At 41.7% G+C, this 18,961-nt stretch overlaps 1 protein-coding gene across 6 annotated transcripts in view; it reads left to right on the forward strand.

The window, feature by feature from the left end:
• The window catches only part of rapgef1b (Rap guanine nucleotide exchange factor (GEF) 1b), a 59,447-nt gene that overhangs the window by 26,967 nt on the left and 13,519 nt on the right, over positions 1-18,961 (forward strand). For 3 of the 6 annotated variants that reach the window (XM_034123274.1, XM_034123276.1, XM_034123280.1), the window contains exons 2-10: positions 3,240-3,385; positions 4,417-4,595; positions 7,242-7,398; positions 7,981-8,069; positions 8,519-8,677; positions 10,238-10,352; positions 10,850-11,036; positions 11,932-12,453; positions 13,659-13,861. In XM_034123274.1, the coding sequence (XP_033979165.1) occupies positions 3,240-3,385; positions 4,417-4,595; positions 7,242-7,398; positions 7,981-8,069; positions 8,519-8,677; positions 10,238-10,352; positions 10,850-11,036; positions 11,932-12,453; positions 13,659-13,861 (1,757 nt within the window). Of the gene's footprint in view, positions 1-3,239; positions 3,386-4,416; positions 4,596-7,241; positions 7,399-7,980; positions 8,070-8,518; positions 8,678-10,237; positions 10,353-10,849; positions 11,037-11,931; positions 12,454-13,658; positions 13,862-17,111; positions 17,274-18,961 lie in introns of all 6 variants that reach the window. The other 3 variants (XM_034123281.1, XM_034123279.1, XM_034123275.1) reach the window with 3 other exon arrangements.

An 18,961-nucleotide genomic window follows, 5' to 3' on the forward strand; every position in this document is an offset into this window, starting at 1 on the left:
TTTGAAGATTGCAGGTTTATTTGCCCGACCGAACAATTGGAAAACTTTCTGTCACAAGCTTCTTTTACATTTGATCTTTATTACCAGAATGCAGTAGTAATGTAAAGCTCCACTTGGAACCCTAATGTAGGTTCAAATAAATTGTAAACAGTGTGCAGGATTTTATTTATTATTCATTCAACTTTGCTGTTTAACTGTTGCATACATACTCCCAATCATGTTGTATGCTACATGGGAAGATGGTCATCAATAGCTGAAACATATTTCTTATTCTTTTCTCTATTACTACTCAAAACGGCTATGTTCATCTTTGTTCCTAATCAACTGGGAATATACTCAATCATTTTATATTGAAATAGGCTTCATGTGGATATTTAAATAGACTAATACTCTAAATGTATTTTATACTTGACTTACCAAAATTCATGCAGTATAGACATTTTTGTATCCAGATATGAAATGACCTATATCCTGATTTAAGGTTTTGTCCACATAGCGCAGGATTGAGTGGGTCCAGAATATCATGAGGTTAGCCAACGTCCCTGCATTTTTGCCAGGAATATGTGAAAAACAAGGTCAAACAGATAGGATTATGGGAGACTAAATTCATACGGAGGCAGCTTTGCAATCATAAGCTCACCGTGTGCTCTAAACCTTTGCCAGGATAGCAGCAAAACTGGCTAACTCAGGTATGTATGGCCTCAGGGCGCGAGAAAAGACATGCTCACACTGTCAGCCCTCACTGATATTCAGAGTGTGTGTAGCTGGTGCAGCACAGCATCCCCTGTGGCTGCAGTGCAGTATTGATCCAAACAGCTGTTAAGGGGGGGGTGGTAAGTCACCTTCTGCAGGGGCTTCACTGTGTCGAGTCACCAGACTGACTCTGTAAAAATCTCTAATGTTTTACCTTTTTACTCTACTCATAGTTAGAATAAAAAATGGATAATGAATGTCTTTGCGACACAGTGGTTTTGTCCTTATGGTGAAATAACCGGGCTACAAAAAATGTACAAAAAAATGATATTTGTCTTGTTTTCTAACATTAGATTAAAGCTGACATTTATGTAAGACAACAAATTTGCCTGTCATGTATATGCGAGTGACTACACTTGTTTGCATATTAGGAATGAGGTCAGATGTAGATTAGGTCCTGTGTGTGATGCATGTACAGTATCTCTTTTACTTTATTGAATTAGAAACCTGTAACACAGCATTTATTTTTTGCCTCTTTTTTTCTCACAGCCTGAGGGGTCATGTATGCTTCTTCTCTTGTTTTAGAATCGGAAGGAAGCTACACTGGTTCTCATCAAGCTTTTTAATGACACACACACACACACACACACACACACACACACACACGCACGTCCTTGGCTGCCTCAGCAAACTTTGGCTTCTGCTCTCAGTCAGGGATGATGGGGATTAGGGGTGGAGGCAGAGAGGGTGGATGGTGTGGATCGATGGTGCATGTAGCTGCGAAATAAAACTGATTTCACTTAAAGGTCTCCTATTATGCTATATTCACTTGTTTGTGTGTGAAACAGGGCGGCAACAAACGGGTATGAGGCATGCTGCAATGCATGAAGGCGGTGGTGGCGAAGTCGATAGGGACTTGGCTTGGCAACTAGAAGGTCACCAGTTCGAGTCCCGGCAAGACCAAGTGCTACCGAGGTGTCCCTGAGCAAGGCACCTTTCCCTACACTGCTCCCCGGGCGCCGTCCACTGCAGCACACTGTTCCTAACAATAGGATGGGTCAAATGCAGAGGAACAATTTTGTTACATAGTACCTGTACTGTGAAATGACAAAAAGAGCAATTTAATTTTAATTTAATGAATTGTTTGGTATTTTGAGCCAAACACTTCAGAGACATGTTTTGTACATATGAGACCTATAATATCTTGTTGGAAAAGAGTATAATGGGGGACCTTTAAAATATAACTTAAGCTGGGGCACCAGTAAGTAAGTCTCACGCAGGAGAAATGTCCAATGTCCAGGCGAGAACATCCTCTGTGCATATCATTTGTTGCATCCCAAAAATAGAATACCATAAGAACAAGGTTCCAACTGTAGCTCACCTGTGTTTGCCCTTGTAAAAAACATATGCTAGTGCTCAATCCCTGATATATAATTATCACCAGGTTCCCAACTCACCCGCTGCCCAAAATAGCCTTCAAAATAAAAGCATAAATAATTACTTTAACTAAAACAATTACAATAAATAGTGATCAATTTAATATAAACATAAAAAAAGATAGCATTTTTTTTAAATTCCTAAATAAAGGTGTTCTTTATTCAGCACTCTGTTTTTTACGCTGATCACCGTGGAATGTCTGATCCCGCTGCTGTCGGGCCGAGGAGAGATTAGCGCAGATAGAGGTGTAATTGTGTCGCTGATAAATTAAAAAAACACCCTTCCTGCCAGCTCACACAGGTGTTATTAGCATTCATCTTCTGATTCACTGAGGTGAAGGTAGACAGTGAGTGAGCAGTCACTTCTCCCAGTGTGTGTGTGTGTGTGTGTGTGTGTGTGTGTGTGTGTGTGTGTGTGTGTGTGTGTGTGTGTGTGTGTGTGTGTGTGGTGTGTGTGTGTGTTGTGTGTGTGTGTGTGGTGTGTGTGTGTGTGTGTGTGTGTGTGTGTGTGTGTGTGTGTGTGTGTGTGTGTGTGTGTGTGTGTGTGTGTGTGTGTGTGTGTGTGTGTGTGTGTGTGTGTGTGTGTGGTGTGTGTGTGTGTGTGTGTGTGTGTGTGTGGTGTGTGTGTGGTGTGTGTGTGTGTGTGTGTGTGTGTGTGTGTGTGTGTGTGTGTGTGTGTGTGTGTGTGTGTGTGTGTGTGTGTGTGTGTGTGTGTGTGTGTGTGTGTGTGGTGTGTGTGTGTGCTGTGTGTGTGTGTGTGTGTGTGTGTGTTTGTGTGTGTATGGTGTGTGTGTGTGTGTGTGTGTGTGTGTGTGTGTGTGGGTGTGTGTGTGTGTGTGTGTGTGTGTGTGTGTGTGTGTGTGTGTTGTGTGTGTGTGTGTGTGTGTGTGTGTGTGTGTGTGTTGTGTGTGTGTGTGTGTGTGTGTGTGTGTGTGTGTGGCTGTGGCTGGTGTTCACCCGGTCACTTGGTTCCACATGAGGGCCATTACGTGATAGTGATATCAACACTTCACTGTTCTTGCGCAATCTGTTTTTATCTCATTTCTATTCCCCCCTGAGGATTCACTAAACCTGACCGCTCTTCTTGCTCTGTTTTCTCTCCGTCCACAGACTCGCAGCGGTCCCATCTGTCCTCCTTCACCATGAAACTGATGGACAAGTTCCACTCTCCCAAGATCAAGAGGACTCCATCCAAGAAGGGCAAGCAGCTGCAGCCCGAGCCGGCAGCCAAGAACACCGAGAAACCTTCCAACAAGGTGTGTGTGCTGGGAAATAGACGTGTATTGTGGGAAATCCATCTCTTTCCCACCTTTTTCCGTGTGCTTGTGAGACGATTGTTTTCCTGTTTAGTGTTTTCTGCTCCCATTGTCGTTTGTGTGTGCGTGAGTTTCCCCGCTGGTTCCCACAGCTTCTGGCCGCGGTGTCTAAACTAGAGCAGGTGTAAACCTATAAAGGCATGAATGGAACGGGCCGCTTCCTGAATGAACTGCTCCGCTGGCTCCTAAGGCTCTCTGTGTAATGAGTATATTCCCCAGCAGCCCATGCTGTGAGAGAGAAGCTGCTGTAGCCCCAGGATGGCTCGGGGCCACAGCACTTGATAGATGGATCCTCTAACTGCAGGCAAACTGTGGTACCATTAGAACCACAGGAGAGAGCTCCGGCTGCTGTGAGGGTCTGGATATGAAAAAGTAGAGATGTACTGATCAATCAGCAATCCCTTTGCTTGAGCTGTAATCGGCAGATCAATCTCAGATATAACCGCTTTTGTGCCGGTCAAATGCGTGTCTGGCCGCTTTCAAAAGTGAGAAATACATTCAAATATATTTGTATTGTACTTCATTCCTGTGCATGTTGCTCAGAGTTAAGGCAGTGACTGACTCTCTTGTTCTATGGGAGTTGGAGTTGATAAAATATAACACACATACAACTACATTGTTGTAACTGTGTAGTGATACATACATAGTTTTCCAAGAATAGATTGTTTTAGATAGATAATGAATGGATGACTCCTTAATAGAAAAACCTTTTGTTTTATTTTTAAACGTAAGATAGCATTTTCCATTAAAGTGTGTATGCTGTTAATTATAGTCCCAAATAATCGAATACCTGAATTTGCAGATCAGATGTTAAAAAATCTGAAAAAAAGAGATGCATCTTTATGAATAGTTTGTTAAGGGATTAGTATTCCTCTGAATACTCATTGTGTTGGAAAGGTGGTTTAGCATAAAGTTGTTTTTTTATTACCTGCGATTCTGAGGTACTTTTCTGTGTTGTTCACGTCTTTTAGAAGGTGAGTCGGCTGGAGGAGCACGAGAAGGATGTGGTCAGTGCTCTGCGCTACTTCAAGACCATCGTGGATAAGATGGTGGTGGAGAAGAAGGTTCTGGAGATGCTGCCCGGCTCTGCCAGCAAGGTGCTGGAGGCCATCCTGCCTCTGGTGCAGGTGGAGGCCCGGATCCAGCACAGGTGGGTCCAGAGTGAAATATAAATGCTACATTCAGTCACAATCCTGTTTATCACCAAGTAGGTTTACATTTACGAGGAAAGAAGAATACGTTGTTGTTTTTAAAAGGAGCCAAAAATAGCACGATTATAAAAAAGACTATTTTAACAAATAAAAAATAAAGACAATATGTAAACAGAATATAAATATACAAGAAACTGAATACAGTTCATTAAATTGAAATATGACAAACACTATAATCAAAGTGGCGCTGAGCTGTTTATTTAAAAACCTTCATTCCTACTTGCCCTTATGATTCATAGCACAAGATAGATATTTTTAAATGTGTCTTTAGGTCCTTTTTTTATGTGTTTTGGACATACTTCAACCTTTACACATTTATTTACCAAAAGGGAGGTTTAAAAACAATCATTCCAACTAGTTATAGCTTCCCGATTGCTGTCCTATTCCCGGTTGTCATTCTTGCCTCCTGACGTACCTCCTAACGTAGCTGGTATGCAAGCAGGACATGTGAAAACAAGTGTGAGGAAGACTACAGTCTGTTGAGTAGCTGGTGAAGATTGATAATATGTTATGACGGACAACATCCTGGACTTTGATGCCTGAAGCATTTAATTTATGTTAGTCAGTTTGTATGTGGTATGTTTATCAGAAATGTTACCTCCGAGGTACAAAGACTTCACCTTGCAGATATACTAACAGATATTTACTCTGTGTGTAAAGCAAAGCCTTTCTTTGTTCGTAACCTTAGCTGCTGACATTAATGTGTGACTGTCAAGACATGTTGGGACTCTCTGTCTTTGTCTCCCCATCCGTCAGTACAGATGAAGATATGGAGGTCAGAGGACAGATTCTGTGTCTCACAGCCCTGTGTTTAGCAGCATTGATGGATTGCTGCTGCAGCCCTGAGGAGAAACTTACATTTGGGATTTGACCTCAATCTAATGCGGTCAAACCTCAATAAATCACCGTAGAAGTTCATGTTTTTGTTCAACACGCTACTGTACACCATGTTACCACTGTGCGACCAAGAGGAATGTTACGCTCACGTGTGAACAAGTTCGTTTTTCCATCGGCTTAACATGCACAGTGCACCACAGTGTTCCAGCGGCTGCAGTGATTTGAATCAATATTTGAAAACAAGTAGGTCAGCAGTGGGTGTAACTCCTATCCGCTGTCCTGGCACACAGTGGTGAGTTGATTAAAGTGCTTATTTGCCAAAAGATTAGTGTATCCCACTCATGTCTGCAAACCGTGGTCCCACTGACTGGGGCTCATAGCTGCAGACTTTGTTATCATTCCACTATTGCTATTTGCACGGCCAAGTACTAAACTTAATTTCTCATACTCGATTTATTTCCATTTAATGCAAATGTATACTCTTACTCCTCAACAGTTATCGGACAGCTTTAGTTACTTTTCAGATTGCAGTGTTACTGTCCATTAAAAAACAAACGTCTCCATGTTTGCTCAATGATTGTTTGTGATTAATTAATTATGTATGAGAATTGTCATATTTCTTAAATGAAATAAAAAATGTATCCGCTGAAAAATAAATATCATTAAACTGAAAACAGGGCTGTCTTTCTGAGACAGGTTGACTTTTTTAGACACATTTGGTCCTCACAGGACAGCGGCAAAGCTACAACCATATGATGATCTTATAGAATATGATACATTGTACTGATTACACTTGGCACACTTCTTCTTGGGTCAATCCTCTCCACCCCTCCAACTGCTCCACTCTCCTTAAAATCCCCCCCGCTCACCCCCCAATAGCTGAGTCGTCTCCCGCTCGTTGTAGAGACAGTGGAGGGATGTTGCAGCTCTGAATCAGCCTCAGCGTGTTGCTGCAGGCCTGAGCCACACCTTGGTCTGAAAGCACCTCTCACTGCAGGCAGGAACAACACCCACTTCCCCGGGTGGTTAAACATTCTTCTGTCCACACCACTGAACTTATCCCAACCCCCCAGCTAGCCTGTAGGCATACCTGAAGCTCCCCCCAAATGTCCCTTTATATATGCAGTTTAATGGCTGCTTGATGGATGGGAGTGTATCATACGTGTGATTTGTGTCACCTCCTCTCTAACATGTGCTTGTCTCGTAGACTTTTTTCCACACCTCCCTGTTGTCCTTTTTCTTTTATTTATGAGGAATTTGCTTTAGGGGAAATAGTGCATACAGAGACACAGAAAGAAGAATCTTTTTTTTTTTAAAGGAGCAAAAAATAGTACTATTGTAACAAATTAAAACAAAGACAATATTTACTCAAAATATAAATACACAAGAAACTGAGCACAGTACAATGAAATTAAATATGACAAACACTTTATTCAAAGTTGAGAGCTGTGTATTTAAAATCGTTTATTCATACTTGCCCTTATGATTCATAGCACATTAATATTTAGGGTTTTTTCTAATGTATTTTGCACATACTTCAACCATTTATTTACCAAAAATGACATTTGAAAACAGTCATTCCAACAAGATATAGCTTCCTGATTGCTGTCCTGTTCCCGGTTTAGATGTAATAACTCACCTTGTACCATTTAATTTATATACAATATACAATCTGTGGCCATGTTTCTTTTTCTGCTTTTTCTTTATGTTTTACTCTCCCCTAACCTACTCTAACCCCCTTTCCATAGTTCGGCGCTGTCTTCCTGCCATAATCGCGTCTATCAGAGTCTGGCCAATCTCATCCGTTGGGCGGACCAGGTGATGCTGGACGGCATCGACCTGGAGGACAAAGAGAACGTGGCGTCGGTCACCAGCGTCATCAAAGCCGTGCTGGATGGAGTGAAGGTAAGCCCTCTGCTGATGGAGGACATGATGTGGATCACCTGTTTAATGTATTAACATCAAATCCCTGAGTGGAAACGGCTTCATTTGAAACTTATCTTGAAATGTTGCAAAAAACGCTTTAGAACTTGGCAGAAATTGAAAAGTTGGTGTATTGATACAAGAAGCGGGGCTACGAAAGTGCAATGGAAACAGATTTAGCAAAAACATAATGACGTACATTAAGCTTGTGACTTCAACCCATACTGCTCTTCTTCTTTCTGAAGAAACTGAGAAGTAGCCCTACACAGATATGATGTAAACTTCCTCACATTCATACATGAAACCAACACAAATGCCATCATTCAATCCAGTTTTCTACATTGTTTTTTTTGCCTGGCTCTATTATAATTATGTAATTTATTCCAACAATTGGATCTCCCTTCTTCAAACAAGCATTCGTACGCATTATTTACCGCACTGATTGTGTTGAAATGTGTTTTAAAATGAAAAAACATTGAAATAAAAATCTGGCTACTGTTGTAAAAATCCTCCTGTGATGTTATTGCATCAGCAGCAACTGATGCTGGCTTTTTCTTCAAACAGGAATTGGTGAGGCTGACCATAGAGAAACAGGAGCAGCCGTCACCCACCACCCCTAACAAACCAGCCCCACCTGCTCCCCCAGCAGAGAGGTGAGTACCCAGCATGTCCTGCAGAATAAAAACACACAGATTGCGGTCGAATTGTCAAAAGATCAGCTCCTATTGTCTTTTCCTAAACACTATTCCTTGACCTCTGTGTGAACAGGGTTGAGGAATAGTGGCTAGGAGAATTCAAAAGGACTTAGGAAAAGACGACCAGGCTTCAAGAGAATCCGACTGCACTGAAACTATCAGACGTGTTTATGATGCTCCAGCGGATATTATTAATGTGCGTCTGCTGGGACACTACAGTTCTCTGTACAGAGGACTACTACAGCGCACATAGATACTTTGTACTGAGCGTTCTTATGGTGTTGTTCCATGTGGGCTTTATGAACGTAGTGAATCATATATTATTTATTACCAAGGTTGAAATACAAATTAGAACTCAACCACACACTTGCAGTATTCTCCTGACTCAGAATGCTTTCTGTGTGCAGCGGCGTGTCGTCGGAGCTGCCCTCCATAGGTCTGGAGCAGGAGGTCTCTCCTCAGACGGCTCCGGCTGCTCCCCCTGCAGAGGAGGCTTCTGAAATACCAGAGGAGGAGGTGGCCCCTCCCAAACCCCCCCTGCCTGAGGCCAAAATGGCAGAGCTCAGGTGAGGACGACACGCACTTTAATATTACAATCTGATCCATCGATTAATTTCCGTAAAACTGTGGTACAACAAATCTCACTAAAGCTTCCTCTTTAGTCAAACAGTGCTGAGGAAGTAGGACCTCGTGTAGCATTTGTGACGTCTTAAAGGTTCACATTTTTGCCAAGACTGAGTATGAATATTTTTCTCAGTTCAAGGTATAAGGTTTACGTTTTTCAACAAGCATCCTGGACAAAATGATTGTAATCCACAGCATTATCCCAACAATCTTAGAAATGTGGTTAAAACTGGAACAGAAATTATACAAAAACAAGCTGGAATCACTTTGCCTTACATTTGCTAAGAACCAACAATATTATCACGGAAAGGACACATTGTATCATTCATAACACTTACTTTTTAGTTGGAAACAGTCAAGCAATCTTAAAATAAAGACTCACAAGTCATATATTTAGATCTATTTGCATAATTAAAGGATTCCTTATTAACAGCATTTTGTGAGTCTGTTATTTCTTACGTGATCCTTCCAGTATTTTTTAAATTAGGCTTTATTTCTCACATCTGTACCATAATATCAAGCTAGCCATTTTTCAAGTCAGTCATGTGAGAATATTCACTTTAATCCTGATAATGGCATGACGTGTCCACAGAAATGCTGTGACCCTTTGCACTAAAGTAGAAGTGTCTATTCTGAAGATGTTCATCACTTTGAATAGAGGAATGTAACTTATTTTTAGAATTCTCTGAAAAGTTTCCACAAATAGCAAAAGGGGAACAATGTTTTTAGGTTGTGGGTAGAGGGAGTTCCATAAATGTCTTTCATTTTCAAAAAAAAAAAATCTGTGTATTGCCATGACTTTCAGACTCCTGAAAATCTTTCATAATTCCCACACTTGACTCTTTAAAAATAGCACACTTTTTGTGGTTTGCTCTGTCCTTTCCTTTCTTACGCTTTCTGCCATCTCTCTCAATTTGTTCCTTCTTTGGTTTCCCTTTGGATTCTGGGAACAGAGCACAGTTGAGTGCTGGCGCGGGCCAAAGGAGATCCTCTCAGAAGGAGAAGTATGTTAGCCCTCAGGACCACCTGTCTCCACCATAACATCCCACCCTAGACCCGCATTAAGCTTCTGGATTGGATGTTTTTGACTTGCATGGTTGCATCATCCCAAACGTTGTGTTATCCCAGACTTTCCCTGAAGAACTCAGCATCCAATCAGAATTGCGGGCGGTGCATGAGAGTGTGTGACTGACCCGATGTGTTTCTGCTGGTCTCCATATCATGGTGCCTTGTGTTCCCCGTATTAACTCACTGATTTTACGTTTGGAAAGCAGGACAGCTCCATGTCATATCTGAGAGAGGCTAACATGAAACACCCTCACTCTCATCTCACTGCTCCACTGGAGGGATGACAATGTGTGTGTTCATGTATTCATACATGGATCTGTGTGTGCATACATGCCTGACAGAGCGTGTTTTGCGTGCTTGCCTGATTGTCTGTATTGAGTTCGCCTCTTGGACATACGTGTTATTTTATTCTGCTGTTTCTCTTCTGTTATTAGCCCTCCCCCAGCTCTCCCCCCTAAGAAGCGGCAGTCGGCCCCCTCACCCACGCGGGTTGCAGTCGTGGCCCCGATGAGTCGCGGCTCCAGTTTACCCTGCAGCGTCCACAGACAGGTGAGGGATCAGGGTCCTTTATAGCAGCTGTCCCAAACCTTTTTTGCACCACAGACCGGTTTCATGTAGACAATATTTTCACCGACCGGCCTTCAAGGTGTGAAGGTAAATAAGACAAAGTAAAATGATACGACCGGCATAACAACAAATACAAGGTGCATGAGAAATACAACTCACCATTACACAGAATTAGTGGGAGAACTAAGCTTGTGTCTCTGCAACAAGCCGCTCCAATATAAGGGGAGACAATGACACCTGAAGTAGTTTCCTTATGTCCAGTCTCCTCCGTCATTTAGTTTTCTCTGGATATTCTGCGTTGATTTTACAATATATAACATATTTCAGACTGATAATCAATACAATATGTTTTTATACAATCTTTCTGACCAAATGTCCCACGGACCAGTGGTGGGGGAACACTGGGTAATAGGGTACCTCCAGTACCTGTATAAAATAAAGCGCTAAATGTTTTTTTTATAAAATGTTTGTGTGTGCAGCAGCAGGACTATGAGCAGGAGTTCCTGCAGAGGCGGTTCTCCGGGGGGAGCCAGTCGTACGGGGGGGACTCTCCACGCCTCTCGCCCTGCAGCAGCATGGGGAAGCTCAGCAAGTCGGACGAGCAGCTCTCCTCCATGGAGCAGGACAGTGGTCAGTGTTCTCGTAACACCAGCTGTGAGACGCTTGGTAAGGCTACGGAGACAAAGCCAGTCAGGGTTCCATGACAAATCTGAATCTAGCATCAAACACGCTGATCTGATCTGAATCAATTCAACTCAACTAGGTGCATCTATCACCGCTGTGAACCTTTATGAATGACTACACTAAATATTGGATATTAGATCTGTAATTTGCTTTGTTGGCTAAGAAACTCACAATATGTATAGCCTAATTAAGGTTCACACAATCTTAAATTCTTAAAAGCAGTTTCTAGGTTATATGTAGGCATATCTTTTTGATACCACTGACTTGGTGTTTATAACTCTCAAGAGTTGTAAATAGATGTTAAAGTTTAAGAAGTACTAATGTTCAGTGACCTGCTTCTACATAAAAAGGTGTATCATGCTTACATTTACACTTTATTTTAATAAAACTCCTAACACATTACTATTTAGTTGATACTTAGATATATTGCTATGATATGCTTGTACATTAAATGAGGAGACTGTCCTGCATTAGTCACAATCAGCTGATAATTCCTCCTGAGTCGTCACTCACAGCGGCATCACAAGTGATTTTTTAACTAAACACACACCAGCTTACAAAGAGAAAATTGACCAGACTATAAACTTAACAGAAACTCAGTGACAACGCGTCATTTTTAACGCAGTATTCCCTGCTGGTTACGTTTACTTCATATTTTCTACCCTGTTTTTTTTCTCATGAATAAAGAGACAAATTATTTCATAAACAGAGCAAATCAGGGTATTTTGCCAACAGGGAACCAGATCCAAAACTCTAAGAACCCAACCCTTGACAAACCTTTGTTAATGTGCCGTTATTATTTCCCCCCCTCACCTGTTTGGTGAGGGTTAAATCTGAATAAAGGATGATTAAATGGCGCCTCTTCTCTCCTGCACAGACAACACAGAGAGTTACGACCCGGACTACGACTTCCTGCACCAGGACCTGTCGGCGGGGGAGAACCTGCCCCCTATCCCAGTGGGGGGGTGCCTGAGCCCCCTGCCCGAGTCTCACAGCGAGTCCTCCTCCCCCGTCCCCGGACAGCACCCCTCACACCCCCGCTTCAGTGCCCCCCCGCCCCAGCAGCAGCCAGAATACTGGACCCCCCAGACGCACCACCCCAACCCCCTGCTGTCGTCCCGTCTCAGTGCTCCCCCCGCCCTCCCCCAGAAGAAGCGCCGCAGCACCCCGTCGCCCTTCCCCGACGGGGGGTCCAGGGTGCTGTATGAGCGGTACCCCTCCCAATATGATAACCTATCAGAAGAGGAGCTGCACCCCACGCCGCCGTTCCCCCTCTTCACCTCCATCTCCCCCATGCCACAGACAAACGGGGGGTTGTTTGTCTCCCAGTACATCACCGGCGAGAACGCAGATGTTCCCTCTAGCCCCCCCCCACTACCAGAGAAAAAGAGCAGACACAGTAAGTGAGAGGGGGGGGGAGTTCATACTTTTAAGAGTAAACTCAAGACCCGACCTTTTAATTTGGCTTTTAACTGAATTGCATTTTATTCTCATCTTATTCCTTTTTCTTTTATTTATACATTTTGTGTGTTATCACTCCTGATTTATCCAGTCCTGGGTTGGTATTAAGTGTTCTGTTTCATCTCAAAGCTATGTGTACTGTGGTTATTACCTGAGAAGGGGGAGATAGTATTATTTGTAATGTTTGTAAATTGTCTGTGTTTGGTTTGTGAAGCACTTTGAGTTTGCTTTGTGTATGAAAAGTGCTATATAAATAAAGTTTGATTGAGATTAGGCATGTAGGGGAGAATAAAGGAAGGGATGAGGTGGATGTAGGAAGCCACGGTGGGATGCATTGATAATAAATTAATTGAAGCGGAGCTCATGTCTAAGAAATATTCCAGTGAGAATAAAAGCAGGAAGTGAAAACCAGGAAGTGCTACAATGGGCTTGGCTGCAGGGGCACAGAGGGCAACATGTGGTCATTTCCTGTCACACCCGATACATCACTTCCTCTCAGGCTACTGTATTATGTCATTATATACAGTCAGCCCTTCCTGAAATACTTCTGTATGACTACATTAGGGCGGGCAATATGCTTCATTTAACCACTGAGTTGTTCCCCAAACTCTCTTAGCTGTTAGAAGTTTGATATACACTATAAACAAGGAAATTAAGCTATTCTTAGTTTGGAGGGAGAGAGAAACTTGAATTCAGAAGTTTATAGTCATAAACACACTTTTTACAAATCCATAGATGGTTTATTCTCTTTTCAGAGGCAGACCATAACATTTGTAAAGGATGACAAAAAAAACGACCAAAAAAATTATAAATATTATTTGAATGAGATGTTTTGTCCAAAGTGGTCATGTAAAATAGATAGGTGTTTATTGAAGTGACATTATGGGAAATGTAGGATTTTGTGTTTTCGTAGCTTGACCCATATAGGGACAAAAGGTTGAGATATCTTAGCCTTTGTCACTTCGATTTTTACGTATTTTCTGTAACTTGTAAGTCAAGTAATTAGAAGGTGCATACTGTATTTAACTTGAATACCAAAATGGAATATATACATATATTTAGAAAGCAAAATGTTCTGATGAAAGAAGTCAATTCATTACTTTGTTGATTGAAATAAATGTTGACCAATCTTTGCCCCCCCAGTCCTCCAGTACATGCAGTTTGTGGAGGACTACTCGGAGCCGCAGCCCTCCATGTTCTACCAGATGCCGCAGAGCGAGAGCATCTACGAGCAGCGCAACAAGCGCTTCCAGGAGGTGTACTGCTTCAACGACTCCTTCAGCAGCACCGACTCGGTGCACGAGCCCGTGCTGCCCCCCGCTCTGCCGCCCAAACAGAGGCAGCTGGTAAGAAACGATCCATGGTGCAAGAGTGGTGATAGTAATCCTTCTGAGGCACCAAAACCAGATACTTCCATTTTGTGCCATTTCTTAAAAACTGTATTCAATTACGTTACAATTATCATCCAAAAGGACTTGCAATAAGAGCGTGAGGATATTCATTCAGAACAGCAAGAATCCTTCAAGTTCATTAGCTTTTAAATGATCAAAACAGTTTTTAAGAGCTGCTGCTTAAGATTCAGAATCAGGTTTATTACCAAGTAGGTTTACACATAGGAGGTTTTTGCTTTTGAGTAAATGGTGCATACAATAGCATCAAAGCATCAGATAAGCTAACAGAGTTACCTTGAATGAGAATTTTGCAAGTGAGTTGAAATAAATGAATAGATACAAATAGTTTACTTTCATTGTTGCTGCAAATTAAGTTTTCTTCAATATTTCAGTTAATCTTTATCAAAATGATAGACCAAATCTTGATTAATTTAAATGATTTTATAGAATAATGTGTCAGAGTGTTGTGGGACAGTGTTCCTGCACCAGGTGAACACCCTCTGTATTCTGACTCAGAGAGAGGGGCAGAATGCAGATTGCTTTCTGAGGCTGAAGTACATTCCCGTGGTAATCTGCATCAATTTTCTCTCGAGCCTCCTGCTATCTTGTTATCTCTCTCACCTTTTCAGCCTCCCCTCTGGCACTCTCTCTGACTTCCCCCTGTTCTGTAACCAAAGCAGACGTGTGTATGTACTCGGAGGTGTGTGGTTGTTAGCGGGAGATAACGGCGGCCTTTATCAGCTTCATCAGATCCAGTCCACATATCTTAATGTGGGTCGGTGTCTGGGTTAATTGAGAGAACTGTCTCAGAGGGGGAGGGGGGGGGGACACCATGTTCATATGAGTTGAGTGACAATTAAACATTTAAGGTTCAAAATAAATATTCTTTTTACAGCTAAGTGATAGGTTCTGCCATGAGTTCACCATTTTTACCAAGCATAGATACATTTAGCTTATTGTTATTTATTATTAGGTATTTGTGTCATCATTTTTTCTCAGTGCTCTTCTAGTATACAGCTGGTAAAAGTGTACCAATCACAGATTAACACTGAGGTTTGCTGAGTTTTTGAGGATTAAAATATTGATAGATTACGCTAAAAGATGTTGTGTAACTTCCTTATGTAGTCACCCATACTCAATGTAATGGATACATCTAAATCGTTTTTTAAAATACAAAGAATCTTCTGTTGTATTTGAAGGTGCATAACATAAAGAAAGCCAAGAAAATAAAAGCAGAAATCATGAAACAAATTGGGAATAGAATATGATAACAATATAAATTAACAAAAAGACTATAAAAATGATATTTATAAAAACATCTTAATTAACATAAAAGAGCTTTGCAGTTTTCAGAAGTGGTCGTTTTTTGCAAGTAATGGGCAAAGGTTTGCAGTATAAATAGTAAATACTTAATAATAAAAACGTACTAAATGAAATGTAATAAAACCTTTATTAAAATACAGGTGTATTTAAACCTTGCATATTGCTCATATGTGACTTGCTTTTCTATGGGTCATGCTAATGTTGCACTCCCCTTCTTAACTGTACAAAATGTACCAGGGCAAGCTGTGTGAGCCTCCTGCAAGTTCCTTCAATAACAAGATTTCTAGTAGACGCCTTTAATAGCTACGTTGGCAACAATCCATAAAACCACTATGGCCACATATGTTAGGTTGAAATATACCAGAAGTTACCTTTACTGAGCCCCGCCGTAGAGCCACGTACATTAGCTTCTAAAAAGTCAAAGCATTTCAAGAGCTGGTGCAACAGCATCAAATAAGCTATAGTAAACTAATAGTTACCTTAATAAAGTGATGTTTGCAAGTGGGTTGAATTTAATAACTGTATTTACTTAATTTTGACTGCGATAGCAAAGCTGTAATTCAAATGTCCTTAAATGTAGACCACATCTTAGATTCATTTCTTATAAACTGTATTAAATTACGAGAGAGTGTGAGGATATTAATTCAGAACCGCAAGAATCCTGCAAGGACATTAGCTTTACATAAGCAAAACCATTTTTAAGAGTTGCGGCATAAGAATCAGAATCAGGTTTATTACCAAGTATACACATACCAGGAGTTTGCTTTGGTGTAAATGGTGCATACAGGGACAGAACACAACAACACTAAGCATTGCATGTTGGGTAGATGACCTGTAGTGTGTCACATGAGACATCACACAGAAACGCCCTTCCCTATTCTCTCACTAATGCCTGCCGTACACATGTGAGGGTGACAAATGGATGTGTGGTGTCCTGAAGCTGCAGTGGTGCTGTGGACAGTGAACAGATGAGCTCTTCTCCAGGGTGGAGCTGCATGTCCAGTAGAAAAGAGACTCAGCAGGCCACCTCAGAGTCTTTCTCTGTGCTTTGTCCTCTCTCTGCCACCACAACTGTGTGTTTGCTCCTCTGTGCCCCGCTTTTATTTTGATCATTCTTTTGTGCGAGCGTACTGCCGCAGCAGGGCCTAATCTGGCCTCATGTTTTGGACTTGATGAGCTCGTGGCCCAGTGGAATAAGCCGGTTTGCCTCCTCCATAAACCCATGTTCCAGGCTTACACGCTTTGGCGACTTTACACGGCTTTGCTTTTTAAAAAGTCATTTCAGCTGCTGTGTGGATAAGGAGCTGGGTGGAGAGGGATCATATTGGCCATGCTCGGAGCCTGTTGGCCTGGTTTCTGGAAAGCCTTTAAAGCTCGGGATATTTAAAGAATTGGACATAATTGTGTGAAATCTGTGCATGTTATATGTCCTTCTAGTAATTAAGGCCCTTTAGAAAGAACTTGAACATAGTAGGCCTGCACCATTTGGAAAGAAATCACTTCTTGCAATTATTTTTTCCAATATTAGAATTGCGATATGATTTGTGTTATTGGAGAGAATGGGCATTTTTTATTCTTTAGATTCCGTTTGTAGGTCGGGACAATTTTGGATATTGCGATTTCAATGACATTTCGATTCATTTCTGATGAATTGTGCAGCCCTAGTAGCACTTCATCAGCAGTGTGTGAGTCCTCTTCAGCTTTCACCACTTTACTGCTGAACTTTGATTAAACCTGCTCTCATTCACTCTTGCTTCCGAGAGTAATCAACTGTCCTCTCTCTCTTTCTTTAACACCCTCTCTCTCCTCCTAACCCCCTATTTCTCTGACTTACTATCTTTTCTACCTTTTCTTCTTTCTTCCTCTTTGTTTCACTTCTCAGGCCTCCCACTCTTCCTCCCCCTCTTCCTCCTCCTCCTCTTCTCTCTCCTGCCACCTCCAGCCGTCTGTGGCGGCGATGGAGGAGGCGGGCTCTGGGCTGGGCCTCAGCATGTCCGTTTCTAACTCCTACCTGATCGGCCAAGCTTCTTTGAACACACCCACGGTGAGTGTCCCCCCCCCCCCCCTCCACCCCTCTCTTAAACCCCCCCATCCCTCCACCTTCATTTCTCCACTCGGTGTGGGTGCTGTGTGGTTCTGGTGGTCCGGGTGAGGTTGACTTGTGTGTTCTCCATATGTGATGCAGTCTGTTAATCTCCCCTTTGCCCCTTTGGGTTTCTGCTCGGGGGGGGCAGGGTCCCTCAGGGCTCGGTTGCTGTGTGGTCCTTCGTTTCGCTCATCCACCCATCCATGTGTGCATTTGTTGCTTGTGTGTGTGTGTGTGTGTGTGTGTGTGTGTGTGTGTGTGTGTGTGTGTGTGTGTGTGTGTGTGTGTGTGTGTGTGTGTGTGTGTGTGTGTGTGTGTGTGTGTGTGTGTGTGTGTGTGTGTGTGTGTGTGTGTGTGTGTGTGTGTGTGTGTGTGTGTGTGTGTGTGTGTGTGTGTGTGTGTGTGTGTGTGTGTGTGTGTGTGTGTGTGGTGTGTGTGTGTGTGTGTGTGTGTGTGTGTGTGTGTGTGTGTGTGTGTGTGTGTGTGTGTGTGTGTGTGTTTGTGTGTGTGTGTGTGTGTGTTGGAGCTGCAACCATAGTCCATTATTCGATTGGTCAAAGGACAGAAAATAATCGGCAATGATTTTGTTAGTAAAGGTAAAGGCGATTTGGAGATTTTCAGTTTCTCTGTTTTATGTCATGTTAAACCAAAGATATTTGTTATTTTGGATTTACAAAATAACAAAAACATCTTCTAAAGACATCACCTTGGATTTGTAGCTATTATGATGTACATTTTCACTATTTTCTGAAATGTTACAGACCAAACAATGAATCAGAAGGCTTTATTAATCCCAAGGAAAAATTGGGTTTCGTGACATTTTAGAATGAAAAAAATAAGTATGTGCAATAAAAAGATCCAATAGAATTAAGATGTTTATATAAACATAATAAGTTAAATGTAGAATAGAAGTTAAAATACATTTAATAGATATTAAAAATATTCATCAGTTGCAGCCCTAACTTTTTGAACTCGGGCATTAGATGTGATTTTCTTTGTGTGACAGGTACATTATTGGACCATTTGCCAGTCAGACAGGAGCTGTGTGTCTGGAGCAAACAGTCCAGATATCACAGGTGACCGTCAGGCCTTTGGTCGAGGATTATAACCACAGAACGGCCATTTGTTGTTCTCACAGGAACGTTTCAACCAACAACAGGTCCTTGTTAATGAGTTCATAAACACTGGTTAATAAATGTTATATTAAGCGCCCAACCAATCAGTGAGCCTCATCTCTAATGTCAACATTTCAATTCTAAATCAACGATCAAATTGAATTGTTTCAATTGAGTTTTTGGTATTTTTTGGTATTTTTGCGCAGTAGTAGATGAAAAGTAGGCCACATTAATAGCATTAGTACTGTGCTATTTTTATAAATAGATTCCAGTGGTTACAGGATTGTTTCAGACCTCTGTGATCCAAATATTTCCAATAATTGAGAAACTAGAGACATTTGCAACGTGATTTTATCTAGCAAAATATGCATTTCACTGCAGTCAAAAGAACATGTTGATCTCCCGCTTGTATCCACTGACAACTTAAAGATAGTTTATTTTAAAAAGGGACTTTAAATTAAATACGATGTGTCACATTATCAAAATCTAGGGTTTCCTTTGGGGATTTCTATTTCTTTAGGTTGGCGTTGT

Source organism: Trematomus bernacchii, unplaced genomic scaffold, assembly GCF_902827165.1.
Source record: "Trematomus bernacchii unplaced genomic scaffold, fTreBer1.1, whole genome shotgun sequence".
Classification (NCBI taxonomy): domain Eukaryota; kingdom Metazoa; phylum Chordata; class Actinopteri; order Perciformes; family Nototheniidae; genus Trematomus; species Trematomus bernacchii.